Source organism: Pleurodeles waltl, chromosome 5 (assembly GCF_031143425.1).
Source record: "Pleurodeles waltl isolate 20211129_DDA chromosome 5, aPleWal1.hap1.20221129, whole genome shotgun sequence".
Lineage (NCBI taxonomy): Eukaryota > Metazoa > Chordata > Amphibia > Caudata > Salamandridae > Pleurodeles > Pleurodeles waltl.
Window position 1 is genome coordinate 517,217,182 of NC_090444.1, and position 26,399 is coordinate 517,243,580.

General features: G+C 41.4%; 1 protein-coding gene and 1 pseudogene across 2 annotated transcripts in view; both read left to right on the forward strand.

Annotated features, from left to right (window-relative positions):
* The window catches only part of PERP (p53 apoptosis effector related to PMP22), a 39,341-nt gene extending 27,112 nt beyond the window's left edge, over positions 1-12,229 (forward strand). For both annotated transcript variants that reach the window (XM_069234336.1, XM_069234335.1), the window contains exons 2-3: positions 8,051-8,188; positions 11,365-12,229. In XM_069234336.1, coding sequence (XP_069090437.1) covers positions 8,051-8,188; positions 11,365-11,582 — 356 coding nt within the window. In that variant the 3' untranslated portion in view covers positions 11,583-12,229. The remainder of the gene's footprint in view (positions 1-8,050; positions 8,189-11,364) is intronic.
* Positions 12,230-20,072: 7,843 nt separating this feature from the next.
* On the forward strand, positions 20,073-21,868 carry LOC138297039 (ornithine decarboxylase antizyme 1 pseudogene; annotated as a pseudogene).
* The last annotated feature ends 4,531 nt before the right edge of the window (positions 21,869-26,399 follow it).

Below are 26,399 nucleotides of genomic sequence, written 5' to 3' on the forward strand. Positions count from 1 at the left end.
CCATTGCTGTGAGAAAGATGCTGCTTGAAGGGAAACCTGGGAAGTGTAATCTAGTTGAAACCTGGTTTTTACATGGCCATTCATTTTATTTCCTATCAAGAGTCCAGGAAAGTGCATGACAGTTTGTGTAAGTGAGAGAGAATATTAGGTCCTTCTGTACAAAAATTATTTTGCAGTTTTAAAGCCTGCGCATCACAAAGCAACATGGTATGAAACCACACAATTATTTTTGTGATATACAAACCCCCTTTTGCAATCTGAAAATCCTTTCAGACTTGCAAAGGAGGTTCTGTGACTCCATATTGCAGGGAGGATGGCGCATGGTAGAAGCTTTCTCCTTTAATTGTAGTGTACAGTGATGTATCGGTGGTTTGTGACACCAGTTTTGTTCATAAACCATAGATCGGATACTGACACCGAATTCGAGGTGATGTCTATGTAGTATAGGTTCTCATTTGAATATTGTGTTGGGCAACTTTTGGAGCAGCAGTTAGTAGTCCAAGGGTACCCCCAAATGACTTCACAAATGGAGAACACTTTATATAAAGCAGGACCTGTACCTTTAAAGGGCATAGACTAAATTAAGTAAATTAAATGTTTACTTTTCTGGAAAAGGTAAGCAGGGATTGATATCTAGCATCACCTTGCAGGACACCATCTCTGTGTTTGTAGCCAGTCACAGATAGTCGCGAACAGCAACCTGCAATATTAATGGTTACTTTAGTTTTATGACCCTCTCCGAATGTGCATTTTGCAGTGCAACCTGCTAATATGTAGGCTGCTTAGCAAAAGGGCAGGCAGGACTCGAATCCATGCACAATTTTCAGTGCCTATAGGCACCCTTATTGCACCCACATCGTATTCTTAGTTTTGCTTGATTGAAGGCGTTGGGGATGAAGGGTGCGTGGTCTGTTCGTGGATCTGAAAACCTATAGAAGAAGTTACCTGCAAGTCTGGAAATAAAATCTTTCCAGTATTTCAAACCTAACCCCCTCTTCCATCGTTCACGGTCACTTGAAACCCAGGGCTTGCTTTAAAGGGGAAAGAAAAACATAAAGGCCACAGCGAGCTCTGAGCTCCAAGGAAAGCGGCCTATCATTGAGAAAAGAACAAAAGACTAAGGTCCTGATTACGACCTTGGCGGAGGGGATTACTCCAACCCAAATGTGATGGATATACCATCCGCTGTGTTACAAGTTCCATAGGATATAATGGAACTTGTAATATGGCGGGCAGGTTTTCCGTCACATTTGGGATGGGGTAATCCCCTCTGCCAAGGTCTCAGTCAGGTCCTAAATCTATAACTGGGGGCTTAGTAACTCCACCACAACAACACACATTGAGCTTTTGATTGCATCTTACTGTGTTTCCGGCTAGGTATGTTTTTTATTCATTTAATTATTTATTGAGCGACTGTGCTTTTCTACTCGCTACAATACACCAAAGCACCATTTCTCCTTAACCGCGGTCCTCTCTGATTCCAGTCGTCAGGTCTGTCCTTAAGGCCACCCTTGGGTTTTTGCAGTGCTAGGCGAAAATGTCCAAGTTCTCCTCTTCACGCCCACCCTCGCCCTGCACGGCCGCAGGTATTCCTGAATGCCTTCAACAAAGAAGGGCAAATCCAATAAAGTTTTCCCTGTAAATCATATGTATCCTGTTCACAATTAACAATTGAGCTTAGAACTCAAAGTAAAAACAGTTTAAAAGGGACAGCATGTTGCCTTGTTTAGCATGTTTAAAACGTGTACTTCTCAGGCTCACATATTGAACAAAGTGTGAGGTTTTCTTTCTATTTATCTACCTATTTATATATATATATATATATATTAATAATAATGTGTCTATTTTAGAAGTCATGGTTTTGTTTGTTGAAGATGAGGGATGGTACTTAAAACATTAGCCTTTGTTTAAAAAAACATTTTATTTACTTAGTGGACTGTATGTTAAAGGCCGCTCTCAGCTTTCAGGTGCCTAGAAGTGCCTCTGTAGCAACCTCCAGTATTCTGATCACTTCTAGAAGTTCTATTAGCAAACAGACACCTTGGTAAAAATGCAGTCAACCTGAGATGAAATTGTTTCTATTGATGAAAATAATTTGCCGCCACCTCCAGCCCCTGGCATATGTTTGGGTGTTCCTGGTCATTGGGCTGGCTGGTCCTGTCTGTCCTTCAACCACCATTCCGTACGTAAGAATGTGCTAGGTGCTACAGACTAGTCATAAGCTTTTATTTGAAACCGTTATATTTGTTAATAAAAGTATGTGGGATAGCAGAGAGAAACCAACTTAAAGGGACAAGTGACTTAATAGCTTAACAAAGATCTAAAGTAGAACGAGGGACCGTTAAAATATTTCACGGCAGCTTTTTAAAGGCCAGCATTTGCAACAAATTGGTCTCGTGTTTGCTCGAGTTAGAGCTATTAGCTTTGTAAATTTCTAACTGCACTTTTCTTGCCACATGAATTGAAAATCAAAAGTAAAACAGTTGACATAAGCAAGCCAAATCAAATCAATCTTTATTTGGATATAAATCCATAGAAGATATACAGTAAAAAAAAAAAACAGTATTTAAAATAGGAGTATAAAATGAGTAAATCCTATTGTCAAATATCTTATCCAATGTGTACAAATAATTAACTTTGTTGTAGCAGTGCAGTTTCCTAGCAATAAACAAAAACATTTCCTGATATTTAAAATATTGCTTACATGGTTTCCTAATATCATGGTATAACTTACAGGACACCATAAAGTGCTGAGTGGATTGTGCACATTGACCAACACAGGGTTAAGTCGGTAAGTTCTTGATCCATTTTCCCATTTTTGGGAAAATTACTACATAGTGCAAAGTCCTAAAACGCAGTCGAGTTAGGTAAAACCTGTCTTGTGTATTTGGTACACTTAACATGTAGTTTTGAAAAGTGCTGTCTATATATCCATTTATATATCGCATAACTGTGGATTTTCTGCCTTTTCTAGCATCCATTTCATTCTGTCCCATTAATAGTTTTTTTTTTTATTTTTTAACTATTATAGAGAATACCGAATGAGTCGCCCAGATCAGGGTTCAGATCTATACTTTTCAGCAGATTCTTAAAGTGTGCAAACCATGGAAATTTCTCTTGATGCTCTAAGGCTAGACAATCTCTGATAACCTCTTTTGTAAGCTTTGTCCCTGCTTTCACCCAAATTCCATGCCATGTTAATAGTGCACTTATGTGAATTGAGTCTTTTATAAAGGAACATCCTAGTTCCTTGTGTATCAAATACGATTACATTGTATTTGGCACAACAAGCAGTCTACAAAGAAATGTATTCTCCATCACTTGTGGCAACTGCATATTTGTTGTTGAGCCCTATAATGCAGAGCCATGTATGACACTGCTAATAGCTTTGCTTCTATAAATTTGTAAAATTTCCCTAATGGGCTTATTACCTATTTTATTAGAAAACCTAAAAAATAGCCTCCGTTGCGCTTACATATTTAATTTTCAGTATTTCTGGATTTCGATTCCAGAAGCCCAAATTAGATACATGTACACCCAGATATGTAAAGCTATTCACCTCCACAAATTTTTGACCCTTATTGGTATAAGTTTTCTTGCTAGCTTTCCCTGATCCACAGACCATTACACAAGTTTTATCCAAGTTCAAGCACATAACTCTTTCCTTCATAAATTCAACAAAATCCTCTATCAGTCGCTGAAGTCCATTAGCGGTCCCTGAAAATAAAACTCAATCATCTGCGTAAAAGAGGACTGAGACGGGACTGTCTTCTACTTTTGTTACATCAGCTGCTAGTTGACGTATATGGGCATCAATCCCGTTGATGTAAAGAGAGGATAAAATTGGTGCTTATACGCACCCCTGGCGAATACCTCTCCTTTTCCTAAAGCCAGGGGTACACGCTCGATTTTGTCCTATACCGTCCCTTGCTGATAGATTGACATAAGAAAGTCAGTTCCTAGCGCCACGTTTGCCATGCATGGGAGCGTGAACGTGAGACACAAAAGGAAATAGAAGTTGCTTGCAGTCAAACATATCTCAAAACATGCTTTATCCATGTAACAGGGTCGGTCACCAAGGCAGTAACAAAACCACCCCACGGAGGGACAAATGTAAAGCATTTACCAGTGTCATCAAAGGATTTTTGCAAGGCAAGCCCACAAACGAGTGAAAGTGATGGGCGTGAGGTGGGTGTGGTTAAAAGCTGTGCTTGTGTGCTGCTATACTCAACCTAAAAACAAATTAGATGGACCCCATTCTGATCCTGACAGGATTTGTGCTGGCTTCTTAATAGCGCTGACATTTTGGGGGTTATTCTAACTTTGGAGGAGGTGTTAATCCGTCCCAAAAGTGACGGAAAAGTGACGGATTTACCACCAGCCGTATTACGAGTCCATTATATCCTATGGAACTCGTAATACGGCTGGTGGTATATCCGTCACTTTACCGTCACTTTTGGGACGGATTAACACTCCTCCAAAGTTAGAATAACCCCCTTTGTCTGTTAGGCTGTTTCTGTGTAAAGTTTTCCTTGTGGTTTTTGCATCGGTCAATTGCTTGGGCTTACCTCACATTCCAATGGGTATTTTTCTGGTCTCTCCGCCTCCTGCCCTCCATTAGGACCTTTGCCTAAAATGGCACAGGTAGTGGGGTGGTTCTGCTTCAATCCTTCTTAGGTGGCATGACATTGACTTGCTGCCTGTCTCCTTTGGTTTTTTTATCCTTATCACTCGTGGGTACCCTAAACAAGAAATATTATCTCGCCATTAGAGCAGTACTTACTTATTCTCACTGAGTGGAAGGAAATGTTAGATTTGTTTATTTGGGATTTTTGTAAAACTCTTCAACCACCAAGTGAAAGCAGCTTTCGGTTAGATACACCAGTTGAGCAATCAATCAACAAACTTGTATGGTTAACAGCTGGACCAATAACTATGCCTGCTGATAAGATAGTGAAGCTTTAGATGAGACTTATGTCCTTGTTAGATTGACCACTACATTCTGATGGGGCTGATAGCGCAGTGAAAACATTATTAGCGTTTTACATTAGACCCCGAGGGGTGGGTGGAACCTAGTTTCAGGCATCTAATTACCACCCTGGAGGGCTTCCTAAATACAAACTGCTCAGCTTGTTGGCTGTTTCCCAAGGTACCACTCCAAGAGACGCCACACGCAGTACCCTGGTGGTAGTGAGCTATCTAGAGTAACGAGACATCACTTTGAGAATCCTTGGGAAGTTTTAGCACAGCAAGAGAGTACATCTGTTCTGAGACATTCCATCGCTTTCATTTATGAAATTGTACTCTGAGTTTAAACATTTTTTTTTGTGACCATTCTGAAGCATTGCGTGAAGCCCTGTCACTTTTCAACAGTGGTGAAGTCGCCTGACACTGCAGTATTTCTCATTGGTTCCATATTTTAACCTAATTAACCAAATCTTTAGCAGCTGCATTGAAAAGTCAGTTTTCAAAATCATAGTGAACAAAGCTCACATATTGAGAGGTTGAAGCTGTGAAACTAATTTGGAATGAACATCTCTATTGTGATGGCTAATGTTTGATGGCGAATTTTAAATAAATTGCCTAGATTATATCCATTGCATTTGTGCTGGTGAAATTGTACATTATGTGACATCTGCAATAAAACATTTGTACCAACTGACAAGTAAAAAACATATTTGCATCTGCCAGACATTTAGATGACAATGATAAATTGCGCCTACATCCCAAATGCAGTCTAATTAATCCCAAAACGTCGGGACAAACTGCACTCACACGAGTGTAATCCGGGCCTGGGATTATTTTTTTTTTTTTAATGGTGAACTGATTTTTCTGACCCAAATTAAAGGAAAAGATCATAAGCAAAGATGGCATAAGTGCCATCTTCTTTTGAGGCTGTTTCTTCAAGTTGTATTTGTTCAAAAACCTTTTACCAATAATTGAAAACACTTATGTCACTTAACAGAGATTGAGGAATCTGTCCACCGACCCTAATCAATGTCGTACATGGATAACGTTTCGGGATGCCATGCCTTCTTCAGGTTAAACTGCAACCAACCTATCGGCCTATTAATTCATTCATCACCGAATAAATTAATATAGGCTGCTCTACTGAAAGTAGTCAGCCTAGTTTCGCCTCATACTTTCCTGGTGACAGCAGATTTGCAGAGGCTGCCTTGCGTCATGTGCTAGAAACGCATGACCCAAATATCAAACGAATATATCTTTTTTCGACCTGAATAGGTCATAAAAGAAGGGAAAAAACACACTGTATCAATACAACACAAAATATATAAGGCAAACCACAACAACATTAAAATAATAAAAAAACATAGCTCAGTCATAGTCTCTCCCCCTAAAACAGCTGATCGACGACTGCTACGATCATACATAGCATAGATCCCTAATGGAGTTACATCCGCAGGTGCATATAAATACGTACTTAGTGATAATGACCCATCCATTGACTTTGTAACACAGACTGCAAGTTTGAAAAAAGAGCTTACACTAACACATACTTCAAAGGAATTCAACAATAGTAGATGGAATAAAGCTTCTCTGCACGTAGTTCGTTACTATTTATAAACAGTTGTGTCTGATGAGGGTTTAGGATTTATTCTGAATCTGGAGAATGTATGTCATGAAAATCATCATGATTTCATAAACAAAAGCTTTCCATGTTTTGTCACTTGCTTGGGAGCATCCGGCTGGTAGTCAGTATTTTAGTATTTCACAGAAATAAGCTATTGCCATATGCGTCCTTACTTTAGCCTTTTTGGTACTAAAGTTAAGTGTACACATTGGATGTGAATATCCTTCGGAAATATCTGCCTGTATCCGCAAACTTCGTGACTTTCAGTGCCCGCTCCCCTTCCTCCCCCACGAGAGCACCTATCTTCATACTTTTAACACTAAACTTGTGACTGGAAAACCTACCCTAACTTTCCAATTTTCTAGTCATTCTGTGCTAAATGTTTGTAAATCCTGATTCTGTAAATCTGGGTATGGCAGTTACACCTGCAGAGTTTTGTTTTTTAATTTTAACTTGGGTGCTTAAAACGTGTAATTGGACTCCATGCCTGTGGCCTCGTGTAGGAGTCCCATTGTATAAACTGGTGGAGTGGTGACTGGGTTTTTATTAACTACCTTTTCCAGGCAAAATACCAGTTGATGATATAGTGTTAATTCTGACCAGTTCTGCAGAAAACCTTCTCTTCCAGCAGTCTAAACGGATATCTTGTAAGACTTGCTTATATGGTTCGCTTTTGGAACTCTCTTATAAAGCTCCAGTTGTTACACTGTCATGTGTAGTGGAGATTTAGTCAACTTGCCACTACCTATTATCCACATACGTAAGTGTTGGGTGTTTTCCCCTTTTTTCGCTGGTGGTACAGGTTCCTCAACAAGGGCATTTCATCATATTCGTTCAAACATCAGTTATGTTTATTGTATTTGTTCATCAGCTTCAAAAATCCCTTTTGGTAGCACCTATCTCGAGGCGTTGCCATAGTTGCCGCAAGGAAGGGGTGAGTGATTGCTTCCACGTGCAGCGTATGTTGACAAAGAAGGAGATGCAGTCTAGTGTCTAGAGCTGCTGGACTTTGGAACATGGGGAACAAAGTTCGAATCCTTGTGTCCGCACAACATTCTCTGATTCTGGCCAAATAACTCAATCTCCCCGTGACTACAAAAAGGTGTAACTTAGTCATCACTGTAAATCCTGTGGGGCACATTCACGCTATAAAACGTTAGACCAAAAACCTATGCCGAGAAAACATGTGTAGGGCTTAAACACTCACAACAATTAGGCAAGGTTGGACCATGCAGCCCTGTCCCATGCCGAATGTCAGCATTACTTACTATGTAAATGATTCCTCTTGAAATTATTGTATGTACATCTATTTCCTGTGGATGTGCAGAAAATGTAGCCTGCTTCTGGATTTACTGGAATAAAGTTGCAGGCCTGCAACCTATAGGCTTGATTGCAAATGTGGAGTCATATTATTTTCTGTTTGCTTTAATGAGTGTTTTTTTTTTTTTTTTTTTTCAGCTTGGGCAAAAGCCACAGCCGCCCTGTTGATCATTGGCTTCATCATCCTGATCATCTGCTTCCTCCTCTCCTTCGTGGCGCTCTGTGTGCCAAATATGGGACTTCTGAGAGTCGTTGGAGGTCTGCTCTTCCTTGCTGGTAAGACTTGTGTTACACAAGGTCCTTTCATGAATATCTGTAGAAAATGTTTTTTTCCTTTTTCTACTAGTAGTCATTTGATGTCTCTAACCTTGTCTTAGTTGTAAACGAGCATAGGAAATAAATAGTTACTCAGGGTACCCAATAGTATATTTTTTTGTTATTTGTAGACTCCAAAGGGTGTGACCACGCAAAGTTATCACATGCATCAGCAGGAGTTAATGTGATGTTTGCTTTTTTACACCATGTTGAAAACTAAGTGGTGAATACCTTTTGTTCAAAACTTCAGGAAAGCACTGTTTGTTCCAAGAACTCTGCCTTTGATTTAAAGGTGTACTATAAATATTCGTTTTTTTCCTTTCTGGTGTAGTTATGGCTTGAGGGAAGAGTTACCAGAGTATTAAGGGATGTAGGGCAACAATGTTTGTCAATTTGAGTTTTATATGGAAGTAAAGAGTTTTGCAGTTTTGACAGCGGCTCCCTCGTTTTGGTGGTTGAATAGATTTTTGTGTAGATTAACTCTTCGACAAGAAGCGCTGTGCAAAAGACACTTGTAACATGGCGTCCCTAGTAAAATCAAGCAGTGGTAGGAGGGACCGCATGTGATGAAGAGGACGTGAAGGCGAATGCATAGGGTTAATACACCTGACTGTGGTTGATGCATAATTTGTGTGCGCCGAGGGATTCCATGTGACCAGGAGTGCATGACACTGATAGCAAAGGGTTAATACTCTTGACTGTGTTTGGTGCATAATTTGGATGTAGCAATATATGATGAGGATTCATCTAGTTGAATGCGATGTTTCTGAGAGCTCCTTTAAGTTGTTCAGAGGGGTGACTAAAGTAAGGTAGACTGTACCCTTTTTTTTTTATTATTTTGTCCTCATTCGCCTTCAGATAAGCTGCATTGCAACCTAAGAGGTGTCCATTTACCATCTGAGTGATTGCTGGCGAGTAGACCTGTGCAGAGCAAAGAACCCTCTACAACTGTTTCCTCCCTGCCAATCCATCTTAATCATAGAACCTGAGAGGAGGATTACCCTCTCTTCATTCTGTATAGGTTGACCTTAACAGTACCATACTCATGCTATTATTGCAGAAGTCCAGATCCAATCTGCATGACATTATCTACTGCCTTCAGCCAACTGCACACCGTGGGAGGGGTTGCAAACCGCCAGCTTATACAAATCTCTCTCCTAGCAAGGTACATCCTATAAAAGAGGAGTATTTTAATGCTTACGTTTATTGTTGGATGCAACCGGGCATCCATTCCAATCAAAATCAGTAGTGAGTTTACCACTATTTGGAAGCATGAAGTCTCCGAAAAAGTCCTGCTTACAGCCTCCCAAAAGGTCTTCAACTTAATGTTGAGACAAACATCTGAATGTTGGCTTTCTCCTCCTTACACCAATAACAGTATGGTACCGTGTGAGAACGGTATGAGTCCGAATGAGGCACATGTATGCGTGAAGTCATGAAGCAGTGCTGTGAGAGGACACAGAGAGTGTTTGCTAATGTACTGGGTGAGTATTTGTTAGAGGTAGAATGAGTTGGCACTGGATTGATCAGTATACTAAGATTGAAAATATGTACTGTTCTATAAGTCTTCCAGTTAGGTGGCTTTTGGGGGATGTGGGTATAAAGCTTGGTAATTGGCACGTTTGAAGATTTTCTGCAGACCCTAGGCATTGTTGCATAAGCCTAGGCTGATTTCAAGTGTGTCAATAAGTTTATTAGCCTAGTGGAACGGGAGGTTGGAATGTGTTGTCCTGATATTAGAGCTGTTATAGCAAGCCACAGAGGTTTGTGGAGTTGATGACTGTACGTTCTTGGGCTTTGCTTTTGCCCAGGTTGCAAGCAGAGGGATGTGGACTGAAACATTGAAATTCCAATTCAAAGTATTGTAAGTTGTTGTCCTACATATTAGAGTGGTTTCCATCAAGAGTATGAAAATGAGAAGTTGCCTACACGGTGGCAGTTAGGAAGATACTTATTTTTACTTGCTGTCTGTGGCCTATTGTTAGGGCAGTGGCTGAGTAATGAAAAACTCATGAACACTGTATGTTGACATGGCTAAGTTAGAGGGAAACAAGAAGATTGTTGTTCCAGTAATTTCAAGGTTTGGAATAGTGATTTGAAGGATGTTGTGTTGACTTTGTCAGAGGCAATGTAGAAATATCTGTTTGGATGAGAAGGGAGAATTTTTTTTTTTGACAGGCTAAGTTGATAAGAGATGGAGACAACTGAGCAGGAATAGTCGGTAGAGAGACTTTTACAAAACCCCGATTGTAGGGGTTTGAAGATGATTTTAGACCAAATATATCATTATCGTAGTGAATAACAATCATCATAGAACTGTGAAGAAGTTAAGAGAGACAGCAATTTGAAAAGGATGGGCAGTGTCAATTAACCTTTATGATTAAGGGCACAGTAGATCCGTTTTGCACAAAGAAGCAGGTGCCAGAGTGCAGAGGTCTGTTAAAGACTGGACAGTTGATATGTGTGATGGATGTTGGTGTGAAGATATTTTTCGGGAAAAGTTCTGTGGAGTGAAGTGTAAAAGTTGGTCCAGAAGCCATTCAGTGCTAAGGGTCAGGTGGGTGGGACGGCGCATGTGCTGGATTAAGACGGTGTGGTGGGGCTGAAGTCCAGTGAGCTGCAGAGCAAGGAGGGAGGCAGTGTATTTCTGATAGTAGCTGTTGTGTTGGAGAATTCGGTCTGCTGCTTCTCCTAGAACGGTCACGTTGTTGACTGTACTGGAATTGAGGGTATTCAAAATGGTGAGGTTTATGGAGTTCAGCAGCTAACACTTATGCAAAAAAGGCATCTGCTATTCCTGTAACTTATTTGAGGTATTATGGTTTCTCAGCTTCCACCAGATCAAGCCTGTGTAAGTGCTGCAGCTAGTGCCCGCTATTATTCTTAAAAATGTTGAGCATGTAACCCAACATCGTGCATGATACCTTCAGACAGTCCTAGCTTTTTAGCGTACTTCAAGTCCCACAGTCCAGAGGGATGTTGAATATAAAACCAGGTCAGGCCCAAGGTGCCACACTTAGCAGCTTTGTCATTTGCAGATCTTTTACAGTTGGATTGATTCCGCTTTAAGAACAGTCACAAATGATCTACCTCAATTCACAATGTATTCCCTTTCTGTTCCCTTTGTGTTCTTGCAGTGATACTCCAGATCATCTCACTTATCATTTACCCAGTCCGATATACTGAAGAACTGGCCCTGGGTGCTGATAGGTACATGTACAGCTGGACTTATGGGTTCGGCTGGGCAAGCACCATCGTCATGTTCGGTTGCGCCATCTTTTTCTGCTGCCTTCCCAGATATGAAGACGAGCTACTGGGCAATGTCAAGACCAAGTACTTCTACACTTCCGGCTAAACGTCACCTGCAGGAAACCCACCTCACACTTGACTTTTGGATTCCAGAAAGACCTTTGCTTTGATACATCCATTGAAATGATTAGTGACTGAGTTTTAGTAAACAAATAGATTTTTAGGTGAACGCTATACGTCATCCTTTTCATTTTGTATGATGTTTTGTTTGGATTCATCATTCCTGTCGCTGACCAGGACATTTTTCCTCAAAAGATGGACTAAAAAAACACCCATATAAAAATATTTCCATAATTGTTATATTATGTGTTGCATGCATCGGATTTAACTCGTGCATTTTCATAGTTTTCCTTGTTTTATTGTCCATCATGTGCCTTCATTATCTTACAAGCCTAGCTTTCACTTGCGAACGATAGCCAACAATCACTAAGTGCTTTTTTCAAGTGAACATCTTATTTAAATACATATCTTTTGTTAATGGATTTCTTAAACATACCGTTTTATAAACAATAAATGAGAAGGCAATGCTGAAATACATAGTTATACGTTTAAAAAAGGAAACAGAACATTCTTTTGTGAATATACAGCATCTCCAAGTCCTTTTATTGGATGCCTTTTTCCCTCCATTGTAGGAAAGCAAGTTGCTTTTTCTCTCATTTGATGCGGTGCAGAAAATAAAATACAGTTTTATGACATTTGTATTTATTTCATTTTTTTAAAAGGTGGATATGCCATTGTGGTTTTAGGTCAAGCGCGCAAGCACTTTGACCTGTTGTAATTATAGTGGGCTTTTAATCACGCCCACCGCATGGCCACCACTTCACTCGTTTGTGGGCTTGCCTTTCAAAAACCCTTCATCATCATTGGTAAATGCTTTACGTTTGCCCCTCCTTGGGGTGGATTTGTTACCGACTTGCAGACTGCCCCTGTTACACGGATAATTTCACGTTTGACTGCAAGCAAACTTATTTTTCCTTTTGGGTCTCTTCGCGCTCATGGCTGCCATGGTGCTTTGAATCGGCTCGCTTATGTCAACTGTTTTACTTTTCATTTTCAATTATGTGGCAAGAAAAGTCCAGTTAGGAATTTAAAATGCTAATGGTTCTAACTCGAGCAAATGCGAGGCCCATTGCAAATGCTTGTTTTCTGCTGCGACCTATCTTGTCACAATCCGTGTACACCAGTTTGAAAACCTAAGACTAAGCGCTGGTTGTATAGTTACATGTTAAACTTTAATTATGAAGAGAAAGAAACTAGAATGAATGCGATCCAGTTATCTAATGGATTTCCTGTAATTGTAGAAACGGGCATCTCTGTTCGGCTGTGCCCACAAGTTACAACAGGTGTGACATTACAAGGAATTGTATTTTGTAGATTGCGACAACGCCTCTTACATTGTTTCATTTTGTTTTGTACCACTGTTGATTCTGCTGGGCTTATCCATTAGCAACCATTTTTTCTGCTGAAGATAGTTGTAATAAAATTGTTGGTATGTGTAAATGCCAGGTTTGGTAATTGCTTCCCTACAATGGGAGTATGCTAAAAGGTAGGCATTGGAAATTCAAGTTATTGTGCTTAGCATTTTGCAAACATTTCCATGATTTTTAAAAGTTTTATAGCGAGCAAACACCAACATGGAAACGAAGCTATTTAAATAATGTGCTGTTTTTCAATAGTAATGGAGGACTTTACTTGTCAGTGGGAAACTAAATCTTAACCCGTTGCCTGCCATGAACCTGCTGGCAAACGGTGGACTTCTTTTAGATTCAGTCATTGTGATGAAGTGACTTACAGCAATTGTCGACCTGTTTTTTGTCCTAACTATGACAGTAAATGAACCACAATGTTTACAAACTTTCACTTTGCAAGTATTTCAACATTTTGAGTACTTTGCAAAACGCTGAGTAAAAATTTCCATGGTAAAATATGTTTAAAGCAAATACTTACGCCAGAAATACATTTTCCACAGATTTATTTCTGTAAAATAGTTTTTGTTTTTTTATTTTGTCTTCCCACAGTTAAGTCTTCTCAATCACTGATAAGTTTGGGAAGGGCACTTCACAAAGTTTGTTGAGGGAAACTGTGAAACATTACACAGCCCTAGTAAGATGCCTTCACTTTTAATTGCTGGAAGTTCTGCCAGACCTATTAACTCACATAATAATACTGTATGTATGTATGGCCAATACACGTAATGCCAGTGTTTTTATACTATGTGTGGTTTTCTAGTAGGGGAATTGTGAGAGTGAAACATTTTTCAGTAGAAGTGTGTAGAACAAATGAATTTGTTTTCTTAATTAGACAGATCAAACTGACACATATGACATGTATTAAAACAGGCAACCAACTGCGAGTGGTTAGTAGCATATATCACAGAAAGCCTAAAGTAAACTATAGTGAAAAATGAAAATGGGACCTATTGAACTAAGGGTTGGACTGGGACAGTAATTAGGTCCGGGCACAAAATTACAAGTGGCCCGCACTAGCAAATCGGCTAGCTAAAAAGTGGCCCACATTTGCAAATCCGGGCAGTTTTAAAGTGAAGGCAATCTTAGTTAAAAAAGAAAAACAAAAAACAGCCCACTAGACCATAAAATAGGCCAACAAACAACCAAAAACAATCTAGCCATACACTGAACAGTGAGACCGGTCCTTTGGGCACTGTCAGATTGCCTTATGGGCCCTTCCGACCCTGATTGAAACAAACCAGCAGTTTATTCTTGACTAGATCTCAGTATATCCGTATCATAATGCAGAAACCTTTCGATGAAAGCTGGACTTCAGGAAAATAGACAGTGTTTTGGTGGTTGTGATGACTTTGGCAATGATGATGCGGCAAGATGCAGGCTTGCACCTAGGTAATCCACAATTCATTCTGATGATTGCCTTGCCCCAAAGACATTAATACTAGGAGTGTTTATAGAGGAGGTCTTCGTTGGAAGTGTTGATTGTTGGAACTTTTGAAGATTTTATTTAAATTTTTAGTGTGCTGCTTGTATCGCGGACTTTGACATTTTTCATTATCTTCAAGAAGGCTACATGTAGATGGGTCAGTGTTGATTAGCTGCTTAGGGAGGAGCCGAAAGTTGTCTTTGGCCTAAACGGATTAGCTTATTTTCGAGCTCAATCACCGCCTCTCTGAACATCTCTAACAGGCTGAGCTACGTCTGTTACTGGGCAAAACGGTTTCTTTCCTATCAAAACCCTCTGTCTTTTGCCAGTCTGGATCCGTACACTTTCGGTGGAATTAACAGCATGTCCTCCAGGACTCGCTGAGAGGGGGAAGTTACTTGACACTGGCTGCATAACAAAACACAGGTTCGTTAAAGATAAACGTGGAGTGCTCAAGATTGTATAATTTGTGACAAGTGATTCTGTATGATGACGTCCATTCCAATGCTCCTCAGATATGTTTTTGCACCGACGTGTTATCTCACTGCACCTATATAACCCCCAGGCCCATTATTAATCTATTTAACAATTACCCAGTGGTACGGAATATGACAAACCCGCAGAAAGATTTTTTTTTTCTTAAATTAGGCCATAGACCATTCTTTTCTTTGGTTTGCTTTCAAGAGTGGTCGTAGTACCAAAGAGTATCCTCCATTTGAACTGCCGTCCCTGAATTATTTCAGTAATATTTCCTAACGTGGAAAAAGAGTTCTTTTGAAATAACCAGTTTTCTTTTCTGGGTGAGGACTAAAATATTTTTAGGTAAACCTTTTATAGCTACATTGTACTTTGCCATAATATAAACTGGTGGCACACATGAACTGAAATGCAATACATACTAGCCTCCACATTATTCCCTTTTTGTTTTGTGTAGTTTTATTTTTCGGTTTGCTTAGTTTACTGTGGGGATGTAACTTCTATTTTAGAATTAACCAAACTCATGACGTATGTTTTACTCTATAAAATATTTTAATTCTCCGTTTGATAAAGAGAAAACATGTTTCAACCTTCTTTGTCAGTAATGAAGCATACACTATATTTGTATAGTTTCTAAGATGCAGGATTGTAAACTGATAAATTGGTACTTTAAATGTGTATGTAAATATCTGGCTCCAACGTTATTTTTGATATACAGTTTAAAGAAAAATGAAATAAAACAAACTTTACATATTAAGCCATTTTCTCATTTCCTTTGGAACGCTTATCCCAAGTATATTGGAAATTGCAGTGCAACAGTTTGTTGCCTGAAAGCCCACTCGGAATAAGATCTTTATGGGCTTCAGTGGCAACGAGAGAGTAGCAAACATATTTCCTGTGTTGCCTTCGAGTGATTTTGTCATTGTAGGACTTCCTTTCTTACATTTCTGGGTTTGATCTACTACTGCTCTTTGCAACAGATGGATTTCAACTACATCATGCTTGAGGTTTACCTCCCATTTCTTCCTTTGTTTCACGTTGCTTTCTCCCTATTGTTTGCTGATTGTACTAGTCTAAGAAATCGGTGTTCTACATTGGTCCAAATGGGCAGGATCCATTTCTCATTTTCAAGACATCTACATGGAGCGAATTTGCACGTAGTGAATGTAGACGGGAATTGTTTATATATTGAGTTTCCTGAAAAGTTGGCATGGTGTTTTCACTTCTGGACCTGGGTTGGATCCCCAGCTTTGTAAGCAGTGCTGTGCCTGCGAGGCCCATTCCTCTCTGCTGCAGTTTTGAGATTACTTAATCCTAATCACATCTGCAAGGCGCAAATATGATACGTTGTGGAATCCACCACCCACTGTCAATGACGGAATTTTTCCAAGGAAATGCTCAGTGAAATCCCAAACCAAGGCTGCATACATTGGCTAGGTGCAAAGGATATACCTGAATTTTCTGGGAACACTTAAGACTCTTCACTAAGACATATTGTTCTCTGTAGAAAGGTGTGATCCCCTTTACCCATTTCAGGAAAGTGCCTTAATCCAGCAAAGAAACACAACAAACTGGGAGGTTCAGAAGGGGTTTCTTTCTGATTAAACCACTAACTGGTGGCAACTAGGAAAGCGATATCAGACCATCACCTCTCCACTGTATTTCTTGCTGCACCACGAGATGAGCCAGGAACACATAATTTGTTTAAACATTTGTTTATTAAAGTTTGCAAGCAGGTCAATGGGATAACATCTCTAATACATGAAAATAATACATGTAAACCAGTGGTTCTCAACCTTTTGACTTCAGTGGACCCCCACTTTATATTTCCTGGAACCCAGGGACCCCCACTGAATCATTACTGGAATCCAGGGACCCCCAAAGCCCCCTTTCCTCCCCACTGAGTCATTATTGAAAGCTGGGGACCTAATCTGTTAATATTTTTTTATTTTCTAAGAAGTCGCGGACCCCCTGAGGAGGCTTCGCGCCCCCCCCCCCCCCCCCCCCCCCCCCCCCCCCCCAGGGTTCCCCGGACCACAGGTTAGGAACCACTGATGTAAACTAACCTGGTCCCAGCTCTAGGGCAGCGTGTAGGTGTCAATGTCATTTAATAGAGTGTAGTAAGCGGGGGCCAGCTAACACCACAGTTTCACATTGTGCATTGCATAACTGTGCCCAAAAGCAGCACAGTAAGCCACAGTAAACTATCCCTCCCCCCTCAAACAATCTAACTTTTGAACACTACTGAGCACAACGTGTCCAGAGAAGCAGTGAGTTTAAAAAGTGATGAACAGTTTCCCCTGTAAGCATTTTCCCTTTAAAGACAAACTTTGGAAGTTCCCCTAACTCCAGTTTTTCGGGTGGGACATTTTGTCAAATTGTCCTCAGTAGGTTTATGTTTTTCTCTTTGTAGCAGATTACTACTTGAGATTTGTTTTTAATCTGTTACCCAGCAGCAGCTGCTGCAAATCTAAAGAGGGACAGAGGGGGATGATGAGGGGGGAAATACTTTGATAATAAAAAAAAAAACCTTACTGTTCCCGACGCTGGCCGCCTCGCTCCTCTGCTCTCCTGGTGTCTCAGCAGTCCCTGGGACACCAGCAGAAGCTCCCCATGCAATCCTGGTGCTGTTCTCATTCTATACCTAGCATGAGAGTAGCATCAGGATTGGTATGAGCAGCTTGGTCTGCTGCTCAGGCAGTGCACTGGTGTCCGTGCAGTTTCTCCAACACAGCCAGTTGAAGAAACCTAAGTGCGCATGTCAGTTTGGTCAGTCTAAGACAGCCGGCCAAACTGACATGCGCACTTAGTGCACTCCATTCCCTCCTCCTCCCCCCTCCCATGACCCAGCCCTGCTCCTCCTTGCGCATTCTGGCTGAGCCAGCATCTGAAAAATAAAATGATAATGAAATATTGTTCTATTTTTCAGCTGCTGGCTTTTAGCCAGTGGGGCAACGCTCCTACGCCATTGCAGAGGAGCCACACCTGCTATTATTACCATGTTACATCTGTATAATATTTCTTTGTAGGGATTAAGCAGGTAATCCAGCTATTCTTTGGCCTGCTGCAATGATGAGAACTTCAGTCAATATATATGACTGAGAAGCCCCCAGAAGAACGAACACATTTTCAGTTCAGAATTTTTATTAGTGTTCTGAGGTATTTTTGCTATCACTTAAGAACCTGAACTCTCAGAATTCGGGAAGGAAGTGGCACCTGGGGAAGAGACCAGTTGAATAAAAGTGTGTGGTGAGAATGGAAGCCTAAAACAGGTAGTGTGTATATCACAAATGCATAACATGATGGTGATGCTGCAAGGTGAATGGCAGTAAGTTTCAGGACACAGTCTCGAAAAAGCTTGATAAGTGGAATGCCTCCCACTCCAAAAGTACTGGAGGACATCCTCCGGTTTATTTAATGAGCGTCAGCTTCTTAACTACATTTCAGATGTAAATCTTTTTATTGGCATGCAATACATCCCGTAGAGAAGTGGGGGAAAAGGAAACCCTAAATACAACTGCCCTAGATCCCTCGCTGCTGAAAGCTAACAGCTTACCAACAATATATTTTCCACCTCTTGCCTTCTAGCAACAATTATGATATCCATTGAGGTCCAGTGGGACCCATGCAGGAAAGCAGAGAACACCCTTTCCAGCAAATATCTCATATGTTATTGAACTTGACAGCTCTGCTACTGTTCTTACCTCCGAAAAATGTCAGTGCTCTGAATCAAGCTCTCCACCACTAGACCTCCAGTGAAGAAGGCACAAGGGCTTCATGGGGGTCTGCAGTAGTGAGAAAAGTTACCTGAGTTAGTTTCACTTCCGGCTTGGAACTCCCATGGAGCCTCTACTTACTCCAGGCTACATAGCAGGGCAGGGAAGGGAGGTATCCACTGGAGCCAAAGAGGAAGGTCGCCATCTCGGCTCCGGCTGTCTCCACCCCCACTAAGTTACGTTTTAGACATTACGGAATTTACTCTACTTCCAAGATTTATCCTTTTGTCATCTTGTCTTGAACAATGGGTAGTTCACTTGGCTGTAGCAATCAAGTTATTTTAGTCTTAATTTCTTAGGACACCCAGTGCAGCGCCACTTTCCTTGTGCCCCTTACTGCCATCATGTGTGCGCCATATTTAAAATACGGCACACCATGGCATAGGGTAGGGAGCAATAGCACCATTATTTTTGATGCTATTGATGTACTCTGCAGGAGTAGCACCAACATTTTTGTGCTACTCCTGTAAAGTGCATAGGAGTGCGTTATATTGAAAGGGCATGCCCCCTTTTAACGCCTGCTCATAGCAGGCGTTAAAAGCGCAAAATGTAGCGTAAAGGCTTACAAAGTAGCGCAATGCATGCACTGTGCCACTTTGTAATATGGTGTGGCGTTTTTGGCCATCTAACGCCACATTAGTGTAAAAAAAATGACACTAATGTGTCGTTTGGATGGCGCTAAGGGCTCTTAAATCTGCCCCTTCTTTCACTGACGTACAGTACTCACTCCCTTCACGTTCATTAACAATACCAACTAGGGAAGCATAATTTTGTTCGGTGCCATAAAGATTAATCAAATACTGCCACCAAGTTTACTATGCATCTTCTTTTTCTGTGTTATTTTAATTTAGTACACACCATTGTCAATTGACGACCACCCAACCACTTTACAGGCAATAAATTCCAACATATTTCTATTTTAGTTTTTTCATATAACTGATTTTTATTCAAGTGCGAATTGGCACCCGTGTCTTGTAAATCTGCTACCTTGGGCCTGGAGCCAGCTTTGGCACTAGCTGACCGCTTTCTCTTGGAGTTCCCAACATTGGTTCTTTCTTCTCACTTAATGCTGTATCGTGAGAGCAGCAGGATCCTAAAAGACGTGACAGATAGAGGGAGAAGCTCTGTCCATCGCAGGCTGCAAAACCCCAAAAATCCATATCCCGCTTTGTGATGCGGGCTAGGAGGAGTGCCAGAGAACCTTATGTACAGTTTGGGTGGGAAAAAATCCAGCCTCTGGTCTCACAGGTGAGGGCGAGAGTGCTGCTGAAGTGAATTACAGGACTACGTAGCAATTTTAACCCTAAAATCAATCGCTATAGAGCAATTGTCCTTGCCACTTACATTGAACTACAGGGGTTCTCTGAGTAATGGGGGTTTGCAGACCTGAGATGACAGGTGAGAGTCCCCTCCCTAAAGAACAAGCTTTGGCAAAGCCAATCGGAGTCGCCACTGAACAACACAGTTGTGAGTGTGTGAATTAACTGATTCAGAAGGGAGAAATAGGGGTGGAATAAAAAGCTGCAGCAGTGAAGAATCAGTAGCACCATAATGATGGGACAGAGAAGGGGAAAATGAAGGTGCAGGACAGGCAACCAACTAGCACAACCCTGGTTCCTGCACGCCAAGAATGGAGATAGGGTAGCAGCATGGGTGCAGTGCCTGCTTTCACTCCGCAGTACTTTTGGGTCTTCTTGAGTGGCTGAGGTTGTTGGGCTCCGATGGAGGGAAGGTGCCATGGAGTAGGAGGTGCCATTGAACCAAGCAAGGGGCGAGCCGAGTGGCAAAGCGCTTAGAGCAGGGAAGTCAAAACTGGTGGGAAAAGCAGTGAAGGAGGGCGTGGGTACACGTACTTGCAGGGGAGAAGCAAAATGGGGAAACTATGGGAGAAAGGGCTTCAGGAGCTAGCAAATAACCGGGGGCAGCCAGAAGCGAGGAGGAGTCATGCTGGAAGAGAGCAACAGATGCACTCCCATTGAGTGCTGAGAGACAAATGGTAAAGAAACACGTAAAAGGAAAAACACCTCATTGACATCAACAATGGAGAGATGTGATTCATCCAGTCCAAACGCAGGGTCCATATGCAGGAAGACTATGACTCAGTATCCAGGAGCTGAGTTAGACAAGCAAATCATGCAATAATGAGCAAGGACAGACATAAAGCCCACTCTAAGCATATGTTAAAGTATTGCTTATAGTGCTGTCTGTGATAGATAGCAAAAGCTTATTTTTGCAGGACTGTCAAAATGTGGCCACTGTGTACTCCTCCATGAGAGATAGGAATCAATGGGTGTCAGGCAATAAGTGAGATGAGTATAAAACCTTCATGAAAGTTGTGAACAAACTCTGTCCAAGGGCATACCGAGTAACAGGTTTAAAGGTGAGATGGAGATCCTGCTAAACCCTTATGTGATCATAAGGCAAAGAGGTTTTTCTACTGATAAGACGTCTACACAGGCTAGCACGGAGGTGGATATGTCCTGATTGTATTAGAGACTGCGAGAGGATCAAGAAAAGGTTTCCAGAGTGGCTCAACGGTGGAATCTTCCCTCCAGCAGATGCTCAAAAGCCATTGCTTAGCCAGAAAAAAGGAAGCACATAAACAAATGATGTCCATCATGGGGATAATCTGTACCAGTAGTGGCTGTTCCATAGTTTCCTATATTTGCAATAGTAACCTCAGTCAGGGTCTCTGGTGCTCCTGATGTCACCCCCACCCTTGAAGATCCCAGGTGGGGAAGGAATAGTCATAGGGGTCACAATCTTTCAGCTGAACCTAACAGAGTAACATACTTCAAACAATAAGACCAATTCTTAGCTTACAGCTCAAATTTACAGAGGCCAAACTTGTGACTTGGTGAGTGGTACTGAATATGTGACAGCATTGCACTATATAGGGTGGTCAACAGCACTACGTTAGAGTTGTCTTCATTGCATGAACATCAGTATACCAAGTGTGTCTCTCGTGAAGGAAGCTGAGATTGGTTTGAAGTATTGCTTCTGTTTGCTAAAGAACAACTTCAAGTCGACCACATATTGTTTTGGTTCCTCTAGAACATAGACAACAGGCCAACATTGCTTTATATCTTCAGCTTTTAAGCTTTGAGATTGTGAGATCTGCGCATCCCTTGTCGCCCAGAAACCCGATGCTAGCTCAATGGCATATATCTCCGAAAGAGACTCTTAAGAAGATTAGATCTTCGCATCTTTTAGTGCTTTCCTTTTGTGGTTTGCCAAGATGAAATTGTATACATTTTATTATATTTGTTTTCAGTTAGTGATGTTGAGGTATGTTGAGAAATGTTGAGATAGCTGAAAGAATACAAGTGGTGGGAGTGTTGATAATTTTAAGGTAGCCCTTCTGATTATTTTTGTCTCCATTTTGAGATGTCAGAAAATTGCTCACTCCAAAATTAACTTGACTCTGCAGAAGAATATTATGTATGCTATGATGAGGAATGTTGTGGCCTCCAAGTCGGTTTTCTGGACCTGAGCTCTGAAACATTTGAGAAGAAGGCATTAATGGTAATAAAGAGAGAAATTAATGATTTGATCTTTCAGGGCTTTGTCTCCTATTCCGAATGTGACTGAGTCGATCATCAGCAGAAAGGGTTTCAATCATGGAGGTTGAATTACCTAAGGAATTTCTCTTGCAGTTAAGGACTGAGAGTGATGCCATGTCGACTGTCAGAGGATGAGCTTTTACCATTTGGGGCTCCTTGGTAGGGGTGGGACCGGGATGTACCCCTTTCCAGGCGGAGGAAGAGGAGCAGACCTGCCAACTCACACTGTTCCACCGTGTGTCACACGATTTTGGCTCTATTCACACGGTCACCTAAGAACCAAAATCAAACAGTGGCAGGCAAGAGAAGCTGGAAACCACTGTAAAATGAGGACTTCCAGCTCCTCTTTGGAGGCTGTAAGCAAAGGATGTGGTGTTCCGGCCAGCGTTGCTGACTATGGAACTCGGGAACCAGGTTTGAGTCTCAGCGTCAGCTCAACATCCTGTGACTCTGAGCTAATCACTTAATCTCCCTGTGCCTACAAAAGATGAATGTGTCTTTCTGTAATGTAACTGGTGCTCATGTAGAGTGATCCAGCCCCTTTGGGTCGAATTCACGCTATACCAAAAAAACCTGCAAAAACAAGACTGCATTAGGAGGTGTAAAAAGACCTCAGGACATCGGTTTGAGCCCCAGCAACCTTTGTGTTTTTGTTTTTTTGGAAGGGGAAGGAGATCGATGGGCGCAAGGCATGGTAGCAGATGAGCCTCAGAGGAAGTTCTCATCATAATGCCCCGCCCCCTCCAAGGCGGTAAGGTCGGCGCGCCCCAGCTTCAGAGAGGACGCCAAGCCATTATTTACGGTAACAGTGTGCTTTATTACATACAGCACTCACTCTCTGGTTAAAAAAAAAACCTTTCCCGCCTCCCCTCTTCACTTTTAACCCCTCGGCTACGTCATGCCTGGGCGCTGTCACTTGGGCCCACGCACGAGGGGTATACTGAGGTAAACCCCCGCACAACCGGTGCCGGGTGGGCTGGCCCGAATGAGGGCCAACACTACAAAGGCCACGCCTTTCTCAAATGGTAAATTTTATTTTCAAATTGGCAGTTCAGAATGGGGTGTTGGAGGTTTCTTCTTCTTTTGAGTCAATGTTGCTGACAATCTTCACTGTGATGATATACGTAGGTAATTCGAATCAAGCAGTTAATAGCCAGAGAATGTTGTATATTTATTTTTAAACGTTTTTCATTAGTAAACCACATCAGTGCTGTCCTTTTCAACCCATGTTACTCCATCCCACCCTATTATTGCCAATAGGGCAGACCTACGATTCAATACCTATTTCGGGAAATTGGACGCTGTTTCTGCATAAATCATTCAACAGGTCAACCTTCTCGTCAGTGGGGAACACAGGGTCAAAATATGCAGATGTCAATTGATAAAGACACCTTATTCACTGACAAAAACTATCAAGAGGTCTTTCTAGTAACCTTAGTGTTTCCGACGCGTGTTTCTCAAGCCTCCTTTCTCATGCCCTGTGTCTTTTGCAGAGCTGGCTCATCCTGTAGGCCGGGCCTCGGCTGGGTCTCGCGCTGCTGCTCCCGGTCAGAACCCTGCAGTCTCTCGGAGCCACGTGGTCTCTGTCAGGTGCAGCTAGTGAACCACTAGATGGCTTGCCAGGCTGCGCGTGCCGGCTGGCGCATGCAGGCTGCCCACTTGAGCATTGCAGAGCGTCATCTCAGGCATGCTGCGAGAATGGTCCTAAGTAGAGTAACATGCTCAGCTATGGGTTCTCCAGATTCAGGTAGTCTAGGAACGAACGCCTACAAGCAGGCCCCATGGAATTAAGTGATTGTGCGGCCGCGGCGATTTTTGCATAGTTACAGTTTTGCCAATCCAACATCTGCCGTATAATCTGCAGATTTTAACCAAAAAAAATTGTTTCTAGCTCAAAGAGTTCAAAAATTACAAAAATGCAGCACATGTTGCAGTGGAAGGCCTTTTGCAAAGTTATATTTTTGGTGCTATATTGTTATGTTTGGGTTTTAAACTGGTACTAATGAGATCCAGCAATGCCCAAACAATGTTAACAAGTTTGAAAATGTCAAAATAATGAATACTATCACAAAATGTGACTCTTTGTGTCACATAATTTGCCTTTTCTTGCCGCATAATTTGGCTGTACCCTGCCACACAATCCCAGTGGCCCTGTCTATAAGCCACTGCATGCTCATTGACAACAGGCGCATCAAAGATTTTAAAGACTGCACCTTTGCAGAACAAATGCCTTAGATATAAATCTTTGGAAATTTGCAGTGATTTCTACTTAAGTCTGTCATTTGTGATCAGATATAATTAAATATATTGGTTGATATCTCATGTTGGGTGCCAATATAAATCCAAGAAGATTTTCTATCCAGTTTTTGTAGTACAGGTTACAGTGCAGCCAGTCATCGGTGCATTACTAAGTAATGGCATTTCATATGCATAAAATCTTTCTAGAATGCGCATGTCGCTTATCTTTGGTGGAATGTCATTCTCTGTATGTATGTATGTATTTCTATGGTATTTCTATAACACAAACCTAGCCAAAAAGCAGGGGAGCACTGTCCAAGGTCAAAAACAAGCATAAAGTCAACCAACAAATGACAGGAGAAGAAGCTGGGTTATGGGTGGTTAATGCATTGCAATGTTCTCTTCTAGAAGTACATCATAAAGATGTGTAATGATCATGTTACATCTTAGGGTCTCCAATGGGCAGCTATGCTTAATTCTGCAACTACTGAGGATTTTGTTTGGGGAAAACCTTTTTGTTTTGCAAATCACACAGTTGTTCACACATCTGCCTATGGCAGCAGCACACTTCTCAAAATGTTCTCAGGTATCCGTAGTATTTGATTTTGGAAACCGGTAGTAATCTGTACAGTGTAGGATTTGGTTTATTTGGTAGCTAGTTATATTTGAACGTACAAAACAGGTAGATGTTGGGTGGTTAAGTGTAATTTATGGAGTAAGTAGTGGTAAGGGTCATTTTAGAGTTTAGGGGTGTGTGGTAAAGAGTGGGAAGGGTAATAGGGTTTAAGGGTGGGTAGAGATAAAGGGTGGTAGGGTAGCTTTAGGGTTTGGGGTAGATAGTGGCAAAGGGTGCTAATGGTAACTTTAGGGTTATGGGGTGGGTAGAGGTGTAGGGTGGTAAGGGTCATTATAGGGTTTATGGGTGGGTAGTGGTAAATGGTTGTAATGTCATACATCCTTAGGGCAATACAGGGAGCATTATTTTCCCCTGCTCTGTTTTAGAGTGCCATAAGCAATTCTTCTGCAAATATATTTCTACTCCGGGCTAGTGATTGCTAGTTCAGCACTGCAACTGTATATCCGTTTTAAAGACCCGCACTAGAAAGACACATCTCACTCACTTGGGAACAGCCCTGCTGCCACATTGCCCTCATAACTTTAGAAATATTTGGGCCTTATCATTCAAATATGTGCTGAAAGAGAATCCTCGGCCTGCTGTTGTGACCCATCATTTTATAAGGCTTGACAGATTTCATCATTCCTATTATGCATGTCGCATAAAAGGTCAGTAACTTATTAGGCACCATTCTCTCAGCGCTATCTTTGGACCCATAACCCATATTGAACCCTCTGATATTGTTTTCCTGTAAACCTTTGTCAGTCACATTTCCAGCTGCAGGACTCTCCTTCGATCCTTCAGCCAGCACTTGCTAGAATTTGCCGGAAACGTTGTTCTGCAATACAGAGAACATATAAGCCCGCACTTTTTCCATGTGTTGATTCTTTTTTAATGTACTAAACATCTTCAGTCTGTCCTAACGATTTTTTAAACCGCAACAGGGAATTATTTTTATTGATGATTGAACGCAATCTGTAAAGGATTGTCTATCTGTGTCTGAAGAAACCATCATCCCGCACAGATAAAGGGACAACAGTACTGCCCCCTGGCTGTCCTTGGAATACAAGCTAAAGTAATCTCCAGAGCCAGTTAATAAGTCAAGAATCCCGGCTTTCAGATCTATCCTTGCTAAGCATTTTACAAATGTTTTTACAACATATTTGTCCTCAAACGGTGTTCACAGAGGTGGAGAACGCTTCTCAGGCCAAAGAAAGCAGGTCACTTGCTTACTAAGTGAAACTGAATGCATGGGTTAGGCGGATTAGGGGTTTTAGTTGAATTCTTCATATTGACAATAG